Genomic DNA, 19,740 nt, shown 5'->3' with positions numbered 1-19,740 from the left:
TAAACATGTCAGGTAAAATATGTTTCTGAGGCATTATTTTAAGACAATGGGACGAGCAAAGACCAAAGTGATAAAAATGTGTGGAAGGGCCGAAACGCCACAATTTTTTCGCTGAAACGTGCAAGTAAACACAGTCACAAACCTTGTTGCTTGATAAAAATATTTATTTTATTTTTGAAGGTTAATTCATCATAATTTTTTTTATTAATTAATATTCCAAGTTTATTCACTTTGTCCTTTTTAGGTTATCTCTGTGTTATTGTGATTTTTTTTTTCGGTCTTCTTACTAGTCATGTATTTTAATTTTAGATGATTTTGCACATGATATTAATATAATTTTCCAATTTTTAGTAAGCTTATGACATATAGCGAGAAAATGAAAACTATACGCTACCGTTTCAGAGTTTCATTTTTGTTTCCTCCTTCACCGCTCATTCACTGATCATTTTTTGTTTTGTTTATCTCTTTCTTCGTCCTCCGTCTCCTAATCCCCTCCTTCGCAACACCGCCGTGCTCTTCCTCAGGTCGTCCGGCGGTAAGATTACGTTCTCCCTCAACTTCTTGGTAAATTCTTTAAATTTTAAGTCTCTGGCTTCATTACTTTCTCTCCCTCCCGATAGTTAAGTGAGATTGATTATGATGGAACGAAGCTCAAATTTAACCAACTATTACGTTATTATTCTGTGAATCCTCCTTATCAGGAACTATGTTGCTTTGGATTCTGTAGCACTCTGTTCTCACTGTTGGTTTGAGAATCAGATGCATTTCTCTATTAGATTCTTTTAATTGCAGAAAGAAATTTATGGTTTGAGAAATTTCACTGTTTTTACAGGATATGATGAACATTGTCTCAAGTCATCATCACTGTCAACCATCGATTATACACGAACCATGCTGTGTAGGAACAATATCTAAGCTTTCTTGTTCGAGATCTTGCGGTCCTTGTTTCTCTGGAAGATTTGCTTTCTCTCATAGCCTCTGCTTGAAGAGTACTTGTGGGAAAACTGCTAGGAGAAGGTTTTCAAGAATTTGCAGTATTGTGGATGATGGGATGAATCCGGATAATTCGAATGACGAGGAAAAGGAATCACTTGATGATAAAATTAAAAGGGTATGTAGTAGAAAACTATAAGCATTGTTACTCCCGGCCACTTTTTTGATGTTCTCTATGGTGCCAGTCATGACTTGACATTAAACGTGAACTGATGCTACTGAGATACATTGTTTCTGTGTGCTTCATACAGTAGAATTCTGTTAGATAGTCATTTGGGGTTTTAGTAATGCTTTTTGTAAATGAAAGCCTCAAGCTTTCTCGTTCGTGAGATTACTAAGAAATGTAATAGAATGTTGATCAACCTGTCGGTCTTCTCGGCTGGCCCTAACTTCTGCTTGAACCTGGAAAAACTGCGTAGTTAATTTGATTTCTTGAATTCCTTTGATGTCATGATATCTTCTCATCTCTGTCATGGCTTAGTGACAGAACGTAGAAAGTAAGCATGCCTTTGTTTAAATTTATTGATTGCTTGATATTCATCTGATCAGTTGGAAACTTTCTTTCTTTTGTTTTGTCTTTAGCAAGCAGATGATATGAATCGGGCAAATCTTGAAAGGATGGTTGGATCGGATGATTCTGCATTTAATGGTTTAGATCTTGCGACCCTCATTAGACAGAAGTATGGAAGATCTTATGATGTTCAACTCATCAAGAAGGTATGCCTTTCTGTATTCAAGAGTGTTTGTGATTCTGTATCGCATGTTAACACCATAGCTTAAGACATCTGGATTTATCTGCAAATTTTATTTAAAGGCGAAGGTAAAAGTTAAGACCTTCGATGCTCTTCTTTTAATTGCAAAATACAGAGCCAGCTTTTGAGAATAACTGTTCATGTTCCGTTTTATATACAGTTTATTGCTGTGACCTTTATTTTATTGATGTGGAATGGTTTGCGTTTTAGAAGCTAAGAACTTAAATCATAATTCTTAGATGTGATTAATGTAGGAGTTCATGGGGAGGAATCTTCTTGCAATGAATGTCATGTGGAAGTACAGAGAACAGGTAAGATAATCATTTGCTGTGTTTTGATCATAAAAGAAGTTAAATTTTATGATAGTTCAACTGATTTCACTATACTAGTTTCATAGTATAAGATAGTTATGATCTATGTTTTCAATATAATATGGACTTTGGTTAGAGAATGTTTGCCACACAAAAAGTCATGAGAGTATATCCATATTTTGTTGGTATAGTTCTTGCCTTTGAAAACCAATACTTATAAGCTAATTCACCCTTCTGTCTTTCTTTCTTTCTTCTTCCTCAATGGGTAGAAGTCTTTTCCTCTAACCGAAGAAGAATATATACTGAGACTTGACGATGTAGCCAACATGTTGAAATGCTGGGGAGCAGTCTCACATATCCGTAACAGCCTAGCAAAGTCGAAAGAGCGACCTCGGATAGGAAAGGTGAGATCAAGTCAAAACAGTAACCTTAAATTAAAGACATATATACTAGTTAGATCACCTTGGTTTATAAGAGACCAGTTTGATACTTGAAAACCTTAGTTTTAAAATTGACATGAGTTGTTCCTCCTCCTCACGCAGGCTGTCAGTATTTTCATAGACATGGATTCGACAGGGGGACGAGCAAACGAATGGATTTACAAGTAAAAAGCTGACCGGTTTACAGGGGGCTAAACCAAAGAAAGCAAAAGGTATTTTCTCTATGGTTACCTTCGTCAATTCATTTGGAAGGCTCTTAGGTGATGGTGATTTGCAGAAACAGAGGTTTTTGCTTTATTTGATGTCCACAATCAAATATGATATATATATATATACATGTGTGTATAATAGGTAGACACAAATCTTTACATGAACTCTCTCTTTGTAAGATATATTGAAATGAATCATCTTTGTGAATCTTCCAGTGATTTGTAAAAGCAGCCACATGCTCAATAGCCTCATTTAGTTTGACACATACGTATCTTTTGCAATTCGGTATCAACTTGAATTAATAAGTTGATTTACAGTTTCCAGTTGGGCATATCATAATACTTCTCCAATATTATGAACTTTTTTTTGTTTTTTTAAGTTGGAGACTACAAACCAACATTATGTTGGAACATCGTGATACTTTTTTATACAACACATAATGATTAATGCTTATCTTCATCATCATTATCATCACACTCATCCACCTTCACGTCCTACATCATCATTTAATTTGAGGTTAGTTTTTTTTCTTCCTAATAAAAATGAGAAAAAAGAATCATAACATCATTATCATAATTACTATTATTGAATGATGTTGTCACATCACGATACACATCATGACTCACATCATAAACGTATGCTTCTTAACTTCATCATCAAAAAATTCAAAAGCATCCTCTCATCTCATCACCACAACCACTAACAAGTAGAACATCTTCATCATCTCTATACCATCCCCATACATCCTCATCATCATCATCACCCACCCCTATTTCTTTTTTTTAATCAATATGTAGGCCATTAAACTCTTGATACTAAAAAAGATTTGTACATTTTGATCAATAAAATCATATTCACGCAATTTGCAATTTTTTACAAAACATAAAATCATGTGTAGTGAGTAGTAGTGACGATTCTCCTGTCTATATCGCATGCTTTTTTTTTTTTTTTGAACTGTCGTTGAGTCATGTGAAGTAATATTTTTTTTTTTTTAAATGATAACTTTAGTGAATAATATTAATTCATGATTCTACTATTTTATGATTTTTATTATTCTGTCACCAGGTATAAAAATTCGTCTACACTTCAATGAAAAGCCAAAAAAAAAAAAACATCATTTCCAATTCGAAAATGTTAGTTTGACCAAAAAGGTAAAATAACAAAGCCTTTCTTTCGCTTTTTATTACCTTGTCAAACTCAAAAAACCAGAGAGAGTCTACTCATCTTCACAACCACAATTCTCCGGCGAATCCAACGTTCCCGGCAAAAAATCTCCACTCTATCGACGGAGATATATCCAACGACGGCGTTTCACAGTTACAATTTTAAACCAAGATACTCATCTTTCAACCCAATTCGGACCAGTAACGACGATTCCGTACAGTAAAAAATCACAATTCGTCTCTGTAACAGCGATCTCCACGACTTCAACGAGACACATCACTCTTCCAATTCCGTTATCCCGACGCCGGAATCTGAATCGTAATCGGAAAAAACCCTAGAGACGTATGGTTGATTGGAGTGGCGATGCACCCGCGGCAGGGCTCGTCTCCGATTACGCCTTGTAGCTTTAACGCCGCCGTTTCAATTGCTTCTGATGTTCCTACTGGCTTAACTAAGTCTCCTTTGTCTCACGCGATCCCAGTTTCGCCGATTTCTGCTGCTTACCCTTCCGGTGATCCTATGCTGATGTCGTCGTCGTCGTCTGGGAGTGCTCTCGCTAGGGTTCGATTATCTGATATATTGCCTTATGAAGGAGCTCCTTCTCCTGCGTATGCGAAAGCCGTAGAAGCTTTGTCTGTGTCTTTGATGAGGTATAATGCTTCTGTGATCGAACTAGGGAGTGAAGACACAGCACTGATGCGATGTGGCCTTGAAGCTGCTCGTTTGTATTTTAGAACTAGAAGCCTTAATGTTTCTGGTAAAGGCAATCGTGGCCTCTCTATGTATAGAGCTGGAAGGTTAGCTCTTGATCTTGCTTTTGTATTGAACAATTGGTTTGATTGTAGTACTCTTCATTGCTCATGCTTGAGATGCTGGAAATTTAGAAAGTCTGACATGTAGTGTTATCAGTTTTTGATCTGTATGATATGTAGTGACTGATTTTGGTCTTGTCAATAGGTCTGTTGAGGATTTAGATTCTTCGCCACCATGCATGGCTGAGATTTTCCGGTGCTTGGGTAAAGTAGCACGAGCTGCTTTGTCTGCAATAGCAAGGCATCTACGTCTAAGAAGCGAGTAGGATGGTTATGATGCTTATTCTCTGGTTTTACTACTACTTGTTTTGCCTCTTTAGTTTTATTAAACTCGTATCTCTTTCTGTTTTCTTTTCTTTTTGCAGTGTTTTTAACCATATGCTCGACGACTTTCCACTTGCTCCGAACGAGGTTTCCTCCTCGGTGCTACTGGCTTCCTATGCTTATGCCTCAGTCCAAAATGGAAAACATGCTTCTGGAGGTGGAAGCCTATCTACTAATATTGAAGTTGAAAAGGGTTTGCTAACACTGTTCTGCTCAGATGGCTCTGGCATTCAGGTCACCTCTATGAACTTTCATTGTGTAGAAGGTTTACATATGTACTTTTATTCTAGCGTGGAACTTGATGGGAAACGTGTCATTTTTTTAATCCTGTGAGCGACAAAATAGTTGTGGAAGAATACTGTCATATTAGTTAGACATGATCAGTCATAGTCCTGAGTTTCCATTTTGCTTGATTCGTTACACTGTTCCGTGTATATAAAGTACATTTGGCTTCTATTTTTTGTTCCTTCTGAAATTTCTTCTATCCTTAGGTATGTGACCCAAATGGTCGTTGGTACACAGCAGATAATGGATGTGGGGTGAGTGATCTCTTACTGATTACCGGCAAAGCGCTTAGTCATGCTACCGCAGGTCTCCGTCCAGCTGCCTCTTACAGAACTACTACCGACCATTTGTCTGGCACTGACACTCGTGGAAGGTATGTTTTTGAAGGCGAAATAAGCTTTTCCTTAACAAACCTTATGACATGAATGCATGCTTACATATTTGATTAAATTTTTAAACTTTCCACTTGCAGGGCATCATTAGCTTTTAGACTTATGCCGAAAAGTAATGCTATATTAGATTGTTCCCCAATAGAAGCAGCCGGCCATGTAATTCCTCAAAGCTATGTGCCAGTATCTGTTAGTCAGTTTATGGATAACCTCTTGGCCGAGAATGACACTCCAGTTAATCCGCCTGTGAAAACCAGTGTAAGCTCACTCTTTATTATAGTAGTAAAACTAGCTGGCTAGATTGTAGAAGTTCATTTAATCGTATAAATCTTTGATTTGTGTGAAGTTCTATGCCAATAGTACCCAAATCTGTCTTTTTCCTGGACATTTTGAGCAGAAAGAACGATTTTAAAATGTCAGTTTTTCCGTCATATTCTTTTAGATCATGCACTTTTGTAGTTTAGATATCTCAGTCGAGATTCTAATTAGTGGATGTGCAACTTATATCACTTTTTCGAGGATCTCACATCATTTGGATCTGTTTTATGATTGGCGCTACCTCATACTATAATGATAGAAGTTTCTCTGTTTGATGTTAACTGCTCAGAGCACAAGGTCTTATGTCAAGAGATCTTCTTCTGAATTGTTGATGTCAGGTTCCGCGGGATGATGTTTGCAAAGAGCCTTCCTTAAGAAGTGTTCTATCGGATCCAATTTCGTGAGTACCATTTTTCCCTTAGTGTATAACTTATCTATGACGAACAAATCTCCTCTCTTATTATTGTTACTTTGAATAAATTGCTAATCTATGTTAATCTGATCTCGTAAAAAGGACCCTAGCTAGGTTTTCTTGAGTGCTGACAACTGACAAGCCGTTTTTCCAAACTTATCGTCAAGTATTTTTCTATTCTAATTTAGCAAGTAGTAGTCTAAGACCAATCATTCGTGCCAGATTGTAGAGATACACTGAAGACATGATTTGGTTATCTTTTGTTCCTAGCTCCATGAGCTGTATAAAATGTTCAATTATTTTCCACCTTTTTGTTCCGTTGATGTAATTTTGTGAAGACAGTACAGTGAAAACAACGTTCTAAGTTCTAACTTGTCTATTGCAAACTCTTTGATGTTAGTGGTGCTTTTCTTGAAGATGCAATGGTGGTCTCTTGTGGACATTCGTTTGGTGGCCTTATGCTTAGAAGAGTCCTTGAAATGGTTGGTACTAGTTTCCTTTGATTGTATTAATATGCTAGTCTCATGTGATGGTTCTTCCTATATACCAAGAATATTTAGTAACCACAGTTATCTTATGCACAGTCTAGATGTACGCTCTGCAATGCAGAAATCGAGCCTGGGTCTCTGGTTCCTAACCATGGTAATTCCTATAAAATTCATTCTCTTCTTATTTGTGTTCCTCAGTATATTAATTGATCTACGAAAGTTTTTGGGGTTTAACATCAATAAAAAGTCCTAACCGTATTCCTTTTTTTAATATCAAACACATAGCACTTAGAGCTGCCGCTTCTGCTATAAAGCAACAGGATGATAAAAGGCTTTTCCACAACGCAGCCATGAGGAGGCGTAGAAAAGAAATGAGTGATCAAATGGATGTGGTGAGATGATCTGACACTGCTCTATATAACTAATTACTTTTGTGGATCTTTTGTGGTGTCCTATTACATAGTTACTATCTTCAAACTTATCAGCATGCATCATCATCTGTTTTCTGGTTAGCTTAAGCTTATGTTGTTGATGCACCTCTGATAAAAGTTACTACGTGATGCCAAATTTCTTCTTGCAGGAAAATGGAGATCCAGCTACGGATGACGGAGTGCATCGAGTGGTGCATTATCCATTTTCTGTAAATGAAAAAGTGCTCATTAAGGTAGGCCATTATTTTCTATCTAGGAATCTGATGCATAAATTTCTTCCATCATATAATTTGGTTCTTGCGTGTTATGGAACGCATTTTCAATTGCAGGGCAACCGGAGAACCCCGGAAAAGTTTGTTGGAAAAGAAGCAATCGTGACATCTCAATGTCTCAATGGCTGGTAACTATTACTCTATGATCTATAAGATCTGAAACAAAACTATGCTTGATAGGTGACGCTCGAGTTATTACTCTCAAACTAATCCATTTCATTTGTTTTACAATAACAGGTATCTATTAAAGATTGTCGAAAGCGGAGACAATGTGCGGCTGCAATACCGATCCCTAAAAAAGTTGGTGAACGATGACAGAGGAGGAGGCCTACAGGTGCAACCTGTTGAGAGCAATAGCTTGTAGTATGTATTCATATTCAACCCTTTTCTTTTCTTCTTATTCTGCATTTCTAGAGAGAAAAGAAAAGATAATGTGGTTTGGGGTTTGAGATTCTGCATAAATTTAAATCGTTTGGTTAGGACAAAAAAGTAGTGGAAGACTATTGGAAAGTGGAAACTATATGAGCCTCCCAAGTATTAGAGGTTATGTACAGAACAAATATTAGAAAAGAAAAACAACTGTGTTACTCTTGTTGGTATGCGTTTGCTACAAAGCAAATTTGCTTTCCGATACAGGATTTCCCGTTTTACTAAGTAACAAAAAGTTTCCATTTTTTATATGTAAATCTGTATTCAATCAAGTTGATACATCTAAACTCTTTCGTTACGACGGCTTATTGGTTTGGGACAACGCTAGGCTCGTGGTTTGGAACCAGTATATGGGAATAACCATGTGGATCAACCTAGAACTTGACAGACTAGCAAGTGTGATCTTTCTTGAAGATTTTCGATGAATATGACTCTTGTATATGTAATAAATCGAATCGTGGAGTTCCAAACGGGTAACGTCATTAGAGAAAATGGAAGTGAATCTTGGAGTTAATTATGTTGAGAATGTCTGTATGGTCGCCCATTTAGCAAATCAACGAGTCTTGTTCTATCGGCCAAAAGGTATCAACGAGATTCCTTCTACGTTTCTTGCGTTATCCCCTTTTCGTTCTTTTATTCTCTTTTCTTCTTTTTTGTCATGCAATGATTGGAGTTTTGTTAACCAAAAGCTAAGGATGGCAACCCGTTTTTCTAAAACATAAGTTTTTAGCCTCTAGCACCAAACTAAAATTTACTTAGATTCATTGATATAACTAGAGAAAACAAGCTTTGAGGCAAGTTCGACGATAAAATTAATCACTAAGGTGACTAGCTAGATGAGTAACCATGACTACGACTTGTGATTTAAAATAGATCAGCTGGTAATCTTGAGGTTATTTAAAACCTTGAATGAAGGGGCTTTGGGATATGTTTATGGTTTAAAATACAAGGTTATAGTTAACTAAAAGATATTGAGCTTAATTAGGTCCATAAGTTTCTTGAGTCGAAGACCCGAACAATCGAACATGTTAAATATTAGTTAAATCTCCAATATCAAAGGTCTCAAATCTTGGCTGTAAATGGGGTATCCTTTAAATGAATGGAACGAACATAGTTTGATGAAAAAAAAAAGATAAATAGCTTTCATCTTGTTCATCTCCATTAGAGTCAATGAATTTATTTTTCATATTTTTCTCTTTCACCGCATTGAAAATGAAAGAGATGAATAATCGATTCTAAATTCTTAAGAAACTATTTTTCATCTAAAAATGACATCCATTTGCAGCTTTACCTTTTTTTTTTTGTCAACTGGTGTGCTATTATTAAAGTAAAGAAAAACGTACAAAGCTTGGTTATGCATAAACCAAGATAAACATGGGCCATTATTTTTAACTGGACCTGAAACCAAAATCAAGTCCAACAAGGAAACCTTTATACTAAGACAACTAAAACGCTCAATGACACATCTCTCGAACATGGCAGCTTGCCTCACGAGCTTCATCGACACATCTGCAGCTCGTCATCACCGTCTTGTCTACGCTACGAATCATTCGCCGGAAAAAGAGAGACACAGATGGAATGTTATGATAAACATATGAAGAACTTAATGATTCTCAAATCAGAACCTGAATCTCCTCTGATTCTTACTGAGGATACATGATTCAGTTCTTTTTTGCTTGAATCTTCTCCACGATACCATAAAATCGGATTTTTTATGAATATCAGATCTTCTTGCACTTTTTTGAACTTCCAAGCCTTGATTGATTCTCTAGATCTTGAGATTTCTTCCGACTAGAAGTTGTGATCAACAAGTCAATTAATAACCTAATGTGTACTCCACCACGATCTAGGTATCGTTGTAACACTTCAGAATTGAATCCACAGGGACCAAACAATTGCATTATGAAATTATCAAGATCAAATATAGCTAAGACAAAATAGGAAATTTGTGAAACAAGTAATAAATCAAAAACCGAAAGTAAATAAGTTGTTTCTAAATCAAAAAGGAAAATATTGGGTGCAGGGAATCATTAGGGATTATGATCACGAATTTAGATAATTAGATAGGGATGCATTAAACATAATTTTTGAACTCAAATCTCGAATGTAAAACTAACCTACTATCGCAGCGTTAGTTATCTATGCAAGGAATTGATTAAATTCTAAACCGTCGTTTGAATCTAGCAATCCTAGTAAGCAATAAGTTCAAGTTCGAATCTGTTCACAAGGTGCCTTAACTTCAACCTTCATTGGCTAAGGATCATCTTGCTCATCTAAGTTCTTTTCCAGCAACTCAACAACACTTTTGGTGCCCCGATGAATTGAACCTAAGATCTTAATCTAGGTGATCAATCTACCTTAAGCATTAAGAACAACAATAGATGAAGAATAATAAGATCAATCCCTAATCTAAAAAACCTAGCATCAATTAATCATAGAAACCCTTATGAAACCCGAAACCCAACAGAGAGACTACTCAGACATAGAACAACAACAACCACAAATCAAATATGAAGAAAACATAATTGAATTGCAAAAGAATAGAAATAGGGTTTAGAAATCTTCTCCAAAGTGTCAAGAAGGATTAGAGATCTTCTCCCCCAGCTCTCAATACAAAATAGTCTCAGAAAAATAAAGCTTATGCCTCTGGAGGCCGTGCCTCTAACTTAAATATCAAAATAAAACCCTAAAAGTCAGTTTAAAACGAAAAAGGAAAACTTGCTTCGGGTACGGAACTGGTCGATCCCGAATGCGGATCAGCCGATCCTGGATGCTTTTCTCTGTTTGCTCTATCTGCTTGCTATTTCGATCAGTCTTCACCAAAATAGCTTCAGATGCTTGTCTTCATCCCCAAAACATTCAGTTTCCTTCCAAAGTCACCTAGAACCTGTAAAGACTCACACAAGACTAAAAAGACTCTAGAAACACACTAGGACCTAATAAAAGACTCAAAACAAGTGTGAAAACCATGGTTAAAATCTTATAAAATACTGACACATCAATTCCCCCGGACTTGAATCTTTGCTTGTCCTCAAGCAAGAACAGACAAAAATTCAGGAACAAAGAAAATGTTTGAAAGTGGAAACTCACATAATCTTGGAAACCGCTGCTTTGCACTCTTCATCAAATCAAATTAAGAACTACTTTTGTACTCTGCCCATGATTAGGATCAACACTCCCTACTCTGAACTCCACAACCTTAAAGAACCTTCCGCATCCCCATTGTTGTCTCTCTAAATCAGATTAGTGAAAATGTGTGGTCTCACCGAGGGAATATCGATCACTGAACTTATTGACTCCTTCAACCTTTTAATGCCCAAGACTTCCTACATATGCTCCCTTTCCTCTCTCTTTTCTCACTTCCAAAGGATTGATTTCTCCCTAATTTTCTAGGGTATCATTGTATTTTTTTTTATCAATCCCTTGTTCTTTTCTTACGGACAGGTTTCCATGAATTCTGAAGGATGCACGGGTTTACGCACAACCCTCGGTTCACTTCTTTATTACCTAAATCATCTTCTTCTTTCTTTCTTTCTTCTTTACTTTTCTTTTTTTTTATTTTATTTATTGAGTAGTGAAGGGAAGAGAGAGGGGAAGCATAATTTGTGAGGAGATGCATGTCTTGTAAGGCTTAAGGGAGGAGTCTTGTCCGATGTATACCAAGTCCCACGGCAAGAAGTTAAATCCGGTTAAGTCCTTACAAAGCTAGAGACAACATCGAATCATCTTAGTGTTCTCTTTGGTGAGGGTCTTTTGGAGCGTGTTGAGACTACTCATGTTCATTCGAAGCTTCATTCAAAAATCAAAAGTACTAAAGCAATCATAAGAGTGTTAGTTCAAAGCAAAATATTCCTAGAAATGATCATAGTTTCCCAAAAATTTTTATTAGACTCGATAAAAATAAGAAAATGACTCAAAGACTCGAAAAATCAAAAGGAAACAACCAAAGAAAACGACATTAGTAACTTGGAGACATCCCTCCCCCGGACTTACTTCACACCGTCTCGGTGTGAAAGCAAAACCAAGAAAAGAACGAATCCGACAAAGAAAATTGAAAAAGAAAAAGTAAGGACAAGAAACAAAAACCGGTGATCTCGCATCTGGTGTTGGAGTGGTGTTGGCAAGGGTGGGGATCGATCGGTCTCAGGGTGAGATCGACCGATCTGCAACATTATTGAACTTAGAGACACCCGCAGAAAACCACCGGGATTGACCGATCTTTAAGGAGGATCGACCGATCTGAAGCTCTTGGAACAAAAAATTTCGCATCTTCTGCGTTTGGAACCTGTTCCTGAAAACACTTAACATTGGACGTGATTTCACCATAATAAATCCTAAAAACAAAACCAAAATCCTAAGACAAATAAAAATTTAAGGATAAGCCAACACAAACCCTATGGGTTGCCTCCCATAAGCGCTTGTTTAAGGTCTATAGCTTGACCGTAGTTTCAGGTGTCAAGTGATGGGAGGATGAGAACTCATATCAGAACAATCTCTCCAATTCGTCAACTTAAGCTCCAAAGTCTTTTGCAGCATACCATCCATTGCTTCTTGGCATTTTTCTTTAAACTCTGGAGTAAGGATGGCTTTAACTTTAGAGAAAGGCCGAGATATTCCTTTACACTTCACCTTGTACTCAATGGTGTCTCTAAAATATTTCTGGGGTACCAAGGTTATGTGAAGATCTGGTATTACTCTCTCTATCCTCGGCTTGTCTCTCTTCTTAACCCTCTTAGACCTTTTCTCAGAAGAATGAGTGTCTCCATCCAGGACTTCGTTGACCTCATTCTTATCAGCACTCTCTCCCATTATCATGACATCCACCTTCTTCTCATGTTCTACAACTAGACAAGAGCCATGTCGTATAGCTTCATTTGCAGTGATTGCGTTGTAGAAGATTTTATCATCAATGTTAGAGAAAGTGATCCTCTTATTAGGCAAGTCAACAACTGCTCCTACTGTTGCTAGGAAAGGTCTCCCAAGAATCAAAGGCATAACAGAACCTTCGCTCATTTCCACAACATGAAAATCTGTAGCAACCAAGCAACTCCCAACTCGAACATCTAAATTATTAATGAAGCCTTGTGGAGTCGTGGTGACAGCATTTGCAAACTTTAGAGAGACCTGAGAAGCCTTCATATCATCAATCCCCAACCTCTCTGCAACAGCCTTAGACATTACGTTCACACTGGATCTAGTGTCACAAAGGGAGTCCTCAAAGTTCACTCCTAGGATGGAGCATGGAACAACAAATTTTCCTGGATCCTCTAACTTTGGTAGTCTTTTCAAAACTGGAGCATGAATGCTCTTCTCTCGAGCAAAAAACGCCTTAACCTCCACCAAATCCTTTTCTTCAACCACAACATCATTGTAAACCTTCTTAAACAAAGAGATATGCTTTACTGCCTCTGTAAAAGGAATGTTAGCGGTGAACTCTCTCATAACTTCTTTGTACCGATCATACTTTTTCATCCAGAGGTTTCTTCTCATGTCTTCTTGGAAAAAGAATTTGTGGCCTATAGGGCTTTGGTTCCACATGAAGTGATTCCTTGGTATTCATATTAGGAGTAGTCGAGTCGGAAATCCCCATCCTTGCAGCATGGAGCGGTCGTTCAACAAAAGAAGCTGTCAGTCTGGAATTTTCTGAGAAAGACTCTGCAACAACGACCGGATCGGCCGATCTATATAGGGGATCGGTCGATCCAACTTCTCTGGGGATCATACTCGAAATATCAGAATAAATAGGATTGGTCGATCTAGGCCCAAGACCGATCGATCCTGGCTCTGCGGAAGCCAAATATGAGTTGATCACAGCACAACTCAGCCCATCTTCGATCCCATCAAGGAGTGTGATAGCATTGCATGACTCTTTATTCTTAGAGCTAGAAGAAATAGCAGAGACTCTCTTTTCAATGGAATCAACACGTGAACTCAACCTCTCAAATTTCCCATTCAAATCATTGTACATGCTATCAATCTTGACATTAATCTCAGCAGAACTTTTCTTATGGCTCTCCAGCAGTGCTTGCATCATTAATTCGAGTTTGTTATCTTGTGAAGCTGTAGATGGAGCGTGGTATCCTTGGACATTTGAGTTATTAAATCCAGCACCTTTGTTCTGAAATCCTTGCGAGAAATTACCTTGTTGATTATGTGGAGGATACACTTGATCTTGAGGATTCTCAACGTTGGTGCTTCTGTAAGAGAGATTAGGATGGTTTCTATAATTCTGATTAAACCCATGATTATGATAGTTCCCTTGTCCTCCTACATAGTTCAGCTCCTCTGTTCCCTCAAAACCGGAATTTACTCCAACTTTCTGATACGCACTTGTCTGCCCATCGCACATGTTGACAGCTTGCTGATCTCTCTTCAAAAGAAGGTCTACCTTGGCAGTGAGACTCTTAATAACATCTGTATTCATGGAGCTAACAACACGTACAAAACGATCATACTCATGACTATGATTGCTGTTACTCGCTGCAAGGTTTTCGATCAAGAGGTTTGCCTCTGTGGCAGTGTTAGTAGAAAAATCTCCTCTGATGGCGGTATCAAGGGCCATCTGGTACTCTTGGTCAATTCCTCCATAGAAGATGTTCATAAGATTCTCTTGTGAAAAGCCATGATGAGGATAGTCCCTCATATACTCCTTGAATCTCTCCCACGCTTCACAAAAAGACTATGTACCACCTTTTGAGAAGGTAGTGATCTTGCTCCTTAACATAGCTGATCGTGACTTAGTGTAGAAGTGGTTCAGAAATTGTGCTCTACAATGTGCCCAAGTGGTAAGTGATCCTCGGTCCAAGAGATTTAGCCATCTCAAAGCCTTATCTCCTAAAGAGAATTGGAACAAAGTCAACATGAGATAATCATATGGAACTCCATTAGACCTTGTAGTACTAGCCAATCTCTCAAAAGCTTCAATATGGTCTAGAGGGCTCTCTGATGCTAATCCATTAAACATACGATTCTTGACCAAATTGATCAGGCTATGCTTAATCTCATAATCTTGTCTCGCAGGAGTAGGAGGTTGAATCGCAGATCGATTCGCAAATAGCCTGTTGTGAGCTTCTTCATCCCTCAAAGTAGTTCGTCTTGATGGTGGGTTCAGCTCAGCTGCATTCTGCTCTTGTGGAACTTGTCTTTGTGGTGCAGGAGGAGGAGGCGGAACAAGAACCTCTTGAGGGTTAGGTTGACGAATTTCAGCGTTGTTTCTGTCGTCCATAGTGTCTGACTGGGCTTTTGCTTTTCGGTTCTCTCGTTCAAGCTGTGCTAACTCTTCGTTTCGCAGATTACGCAAATCAGTAGGCTTGTGGCTCCTTGTTTGCATGCACCTAAAACACAAGAGAAAGAACACAAGAACAAATTAGTAAATACAAATAAAACAGAACTTAGACTAAACTTGAATCTAAAATTTCAAAGGCAACGTTTTGGTCCCCGGCAACGGCGCCAAATTGATCAACAGGTCAATTAATAACCTAATGTGTACTCCACCACGATCTAGTGGTATCGTTGTAACACTTCAGGATCGAATCCACAGGGACCAAGCAATTGCACTATGAAATTATCAAGATCAAATATAGCTAAGACAAAATAGGAAATTTGTGAAACAAGTAATAAATCAAAAACAAAAAGTAAATAAGTTGTTTTTAAATCAAAAAGGAAAACATTGGGTGCATGGAATCATTAGGGATTACGATCACGAATTTAGATAATTAGATAGGGATGCATTAAACACAATTCTTGAACTCAAATCTCGAATGTAAAACTAACCTATTGTCGCAGCGTTAGTTATCTATGCAAGGAATTGATTAAATTCTAAATCGTCGTTTGAATCTAGCAATCCTAGCAAGCAATAAGTTCAAGTTTGAATCTGTTCACAAGGTGCCTTAACTTCAACCTTCGTTGGCTAAGGATCACCTTGCTCATCTAAGTTCTTTTCCAGCAACTCAACAACACTTTTGGTGCCCCGATGAATTGAACCTAAGATCTTAATCTAGGTGATCAATCTAGCTTAAGCATTAAGATCAACAATAGATAAAGAACAATAAGATCAATCCCTAATCTAACAAACCTAGCATCAATTAATCATAGAAACCCTTATGAAACCCGAAACCTAACATAGATACTACTCAGACATAGAACAACAGCAACCACAAATCAAATATGAAGAAAACATAATTGAATTGCAAAAGAATAGAAATAGGGTTTAGAAATCTTCTCCAAAGTGTCAAGAAGGATTAGAGATCTTTTTCCCCAGCTCTCAATACAAAATAGTCTCAGAAAAATAAAGCTTATGCCTCTGGAGCCGTGCCTCTAACTTAAATATCAAAATAAAACCCTAAAAATCGGTTTAAAACGAAAAAGGAAAACATGCTTTGGGTACGAGACTGGTCGATCCCGAATACGGATCAGCCGATCCTGGATGCTTTTCTCTGTTTGCTCTATCTGCTTGCTATTTCGATCAGTTTTCACCAAATTAGCTTCAGATGCTTGTTTTCATCTCCAAAACATTCAGTTTCCTTCTAAAGTCACCTAGAACCTGTAAAGACTCACACAAGACTAAAAAGACTCTAAAAACACACTAGAACCTAATAAAAGACTCAAAACAAGTGTGAAAATCATTTGCTTGCTATTTCGATCAGTTTTCACCAAATTAGCTTCAGATGCTTGTTTTCATCTCCAAAACATTCAGTTTCCTTCTAAAGTCACCTAGAACCTGTAAAGACTCACACAAGATTAAAAAGACTCTAAAAACACACTAGAACCTAATAAAAGACTCAAAACAAGTGTGAAAACCATGGTTAAAATCCTATAAAATAGAGACCCATCAAGTTGAAGTCGAAGCTTGATATTCTTCCGGCAAAGCACAGCCCTTAGAAACTTTCTTCGAATTGAGCATCCCATAATTCATAGCCATATTTTCCTTGACCGGAATAAACCGGATGCAAAAGCGGAATCAAAGCCGGACATAGCATCGTCGAGGTGACCAACGCATGCCGGAAGCAAAGCCAGACATAGCATCGTCGAGGGGACCAACGCGTGCCAGAACCAAAGCCGAACATAACATCGCCGAGGAGACCAACGCATGCCGGAACCAAAGCCGGACATAACATCGCCGAGGAGGCCAACGCATGCCGAAACCAAAACCCAATCCAAACAACCGCAAAAGAAGCTGGTGTTGGATGGTTTGAAGCTGGTTTAACCCATCGGACTACCTCGTCGGAGCAAAGCAGATGGCGGAATAAAACGCCGATACTAGTTTCTTTCTCTGGAAAATTTGAGAGAGAGAAGAGAGAGAAACTTTTGTTTTTTTTTTTCATTTTGCAGCCTTACCTTGAAGTGTAGTCCATTAATTGAATATGTTAAAAATGTTTTGTATAGAGTGAAAAAAAAAAAGTTGTTTCTCTTTTTGTTGAAGTGTAGTCCATTCCATTTGGACGTTTCCATGTTTTACTAATTTCAATTTATTTATCTATATAAGTTTGAAGATAAGAAATCACATTATATATCTTTTTAATTTGAAAGTTATTAAAAAGAAGGAAAAACATTTAGAGGGAAATTATTTTTAAATCCCTAATTTGTAATTATTTATCTATAGTGGCGGCAGTCTCTCTAATTACGGTTCCTTCAACTTCTTTAGGAGCAGTTATAGGATCCACTAATACAGTCATAGGGATCCACTAACACAATCACAGAAGTAAATGTGATTGATTATACTGACTCGATCGAGTAATTCACTAATGCTAATGATTTGAATATACATATATAATGATTAGATAACGTATTAGAAAAAAAATATATATATATATATATAACTTTATCTAATAGCCGCGTATATAAGAGAGTGGAGGCGTACAGGGGAATTGGGCAACCGTGTAAGTTGAAAGGGGAAAAACAAAAAACCTAAATTCCCATTTGACAACAATGACGATGATGTCTGATCTTTCGCAGGAGTTGGTAGACGAGATACTGTGTAGGGCTCCGATAACTTCTCTAGGAGCAGTAAGATCCACTCGGAAACAATGGAACGCCTCATCCAAAGATCGGCTCTTGTGTAACGCAGAAACAAAGCAGCAGTTTCTGGGGTTCTTGGTGATGGACCATAGGTTTTTGTTGATGACATTCAATCTCCAGGGAATACTCGGTGAAGACTTTGTTCGTCCATCTATCAAGGAGATTAACGGAGGTAATTTTGATAACCAAATCGACATCTCTAAAGTGTTTTATTCCGATGGGTTAGTGTTATGCGTAGCAAGGGATAACTCAAGTCTCGTGGTTTGGAATCCGTATTCGGGTCAAAACAGGTGGATACATCTCGAAGAACCTTACCATGAAACAGACATGTTTGCTCTCGGTTACGACAAGGACAAGAGCCACAAGATCTTGAGGTTGTACGATGATTATTACGAGTACAAAGTTTACAATCTCGAGTCTGGATCATGGGGGGAACTAGATCATCTCCCAGACTGGGAAATAGATTCTTACCACCGCGGCGTGGCCTTAAATGGAAATGCTTACTTCTTGACTAAAGAGAAAGGAGTAAAAGCTAAGTATCGTGTTGATTACTTGCTGTGTTTTGACTTTACGACGGAGAAGTTTGAAGACTTTCTTGATGTGCCGTTTAAGCATCGTAGGAACTACATTGGGACTATTTCTTGTGTTGGAAAAGAGAAACTCGCGGTGTTATATCAGAGCTGGGATACACGTGAGATGGAGGTTTGGATAACTACTAAGATTGAGCCCAGTGAGGTGTCGTGGAGCAAGTTTTTTAAAGTTGATATGAAACCACTCATTAGGTTTGGTTTTCAACGTGAAGATGAAGCTGGCAGTTTCTTTATTGACGAAGAGAAGAAACTTGCCGTGGTTTTTAACTTAGACGGGAAATCTGATAAAAGGACCAAGAAGAAACGCTGTTACCACACAGCTTACGTCGTTGGAGAGAAGGGATACTTGAGAAAAGTGGCTCTTAGAGAAGCTGTGGAGGTGGACGGGTATCGTAGCACGCTTTTGTGCTGTGGCTCTTATGTTCCAAGTTTAGAGAATATCAACCAAAATGAAGGAGTGCAAATCAACCAAAATGAAGGAGTGCAAATCAACCAAAATGCTGGACGCAAAACGACGCAAGATAAGAAGAGGAAGAGGAAGAACATAAGTTGAAAGAGAGTACTACTACTCAACAATAGTAATACAATCTTCTTCTTTCTTTTTTTTTCTTTTTCATGCATCTCCTTTTCATTAGTGTTTGTTTGTTTTTGTTATTTCTTTTTGCAATGTCCTTTGAACAAGACTAGTCAAGAACTATTTCATTTCCGTTTGGTTGAAACAGTTTTAGATAATCAGAAACTTAGTCCTTTCCTCTTTACTGCCTAATTTCTTACAGGCATAACTAACAGATTTTGATACAAGTATACTACTGGTGTTCGATCTGATTCCATTTGTTTAAGGAAAAGAGATATACATGGTTGACGATCTAACATAGACAACATCAACTATTATCATATATACAAAGTGATGTAGTAGATGTAAATTAACTTTAGACTCATTTCATGCAGGCACGAGTTTAATACAAGTCCTTCTCCACTTGCACTAATTTCTTCCTTCTCCCAATAAAAATATAGGATAGAATTTCTCAAAACAAAATAATTTGTGTCCCTTTATGTAGGATTGTAGGTGCGCCAAAATAACAAGACAAAACAGTAAAATTCTG

At 37.6% G+C, this 19,740-nt stretch overlaps 2 protein-coding genes, 1 non-coding gene and 1 pseudogene across 8 annotated transcripts; all 4 read left to right on the top strand.

Moving 5' to 3' along the window:
* Positions 1–191: 191 nt before the first annotated feature.
* On the top strand, positions 192–2,915 carry LOC104765864 (uncharacterized). Of its 2 annotated transcripts, none has more exons than XM_010489642.3 (6): positions 192–535; positions 833–1,111; positions 1,576–1,710; positions 2,000–2,056; positions 2,326–2,460; positions 2,599–2,915. In XM_010489642.3, the coding sequence occupies exons 2-6, from the start codon at positions 836–838 to the stop codon at positions 2,662–2,664; spliced, it is 669 nt and encodes a 222-aa protein (XP_010487944.1). In that variant the 5' UTR covers positions 192–535; positions 833–835; the 3' UTR covers positions 2,665–2,915. The 2 variants fall into 2 exon arrangements, with proteins under 2 accessions (XP_010487944.1, XP_010487945.1); XM_010489643.3 differs by having other exon boundaries at positions 330–535; positions 2,329–2,460.
* A 619-nt stretch (positions 2,916–3,534) lies between these two features.
* LOC104765863 (uncharacterized) lies at positions 3,535–8,193 on the top strand. Of its 3 annotated transcripts, none has more exons than XM_010489641.3 (12): positions 3,535–4,667; positions 4,828–4,944; positions 5,048–5,240; positions 5,498–5,664; positions 5,764–5,938; positions 6,337–6,398; positions 6,811–6,892; positions 6,995–7,052; positions 7,184–7,290; positions 7,479–7,562; positions 7,659–7,729; positions 7,839–8,193. In XM_010489641.3, exons 1-12 carry the CDS (start codon positions 4,234–4,236, stop codon positions 7,963–7,965), a joined length of 1,677 nt encoding a protein of 558 aa, XP_010487943.2. In that variant the 5' UTR covers positions 3,535–4,233; the 3' UTR covers positions 7,966–8,193. The 3 variants fall into 3 exon arrangements, 2 of the variants coding, with proteins under 2 accessions (XP_010487943.2, XP_087357659.1); XM_087501533.1 differs by having other exon boundaries at positions 3,584–4,667; positions 4,828–4,952; XR_015590881.1 differs by having other exon boundaries at positions 3,852–4,667; positions 7,000–7,052.
* Positions 8,194–14,647: 6,454 nt separating this feature from the next.
* On the top strand, positions 14,648–14,754 carry LOC147920371 (small nucleolar RNA R71). The gene has a single exon (XR_015591927.1). It is a non-coding gene; the product is annotated as a small nucleolar RNA R71 (small nucleolar RNA).
* Positions 14,755–17,898: 3,144 nt separating this feature from the next.
* On the top strand, positions 17,899–19,390 carry LOC104767663 (F-box protein At3g19890 pseudogene; annotated as a pseudogene). Of its 2 annotated transcripts, XR_015590478.1 has the most exons (2): positions 17,899–18,219; positions 18,338–19,390. The product of XR_015590478.1 is annotated as an F-box protein At3g19890 pseudogene, transcript variant X2 (transcript). The 2 variants fall into 2 exon arrangements; XR_015590477.1 differs by having other exon boundaries at positions 17,935–19,390.
* The last annotated feature ends 350 nt before the right edge of the window (positions 19,391–19,740 follow it).

Source organism: Camelina sativa, chromosome 19 (assembly GCF_030686135.1).
Source record: "Camelina sativa cultivar CO46 ecotype springtype chromosome 19, ASM3068613v1".
In the NCBI taxonomy this organism is placed as follows: Eukaryota; Viridiplantae; Streptophyta; class Magnoliopsida; order Brassicales; family Brassicaceae; genus Camelina; species Camelina sativa.
Note: the sequence above shows the minus strand (reverse complement) of the source record. Positions and strands in the feature narration are given on the sequence as shown.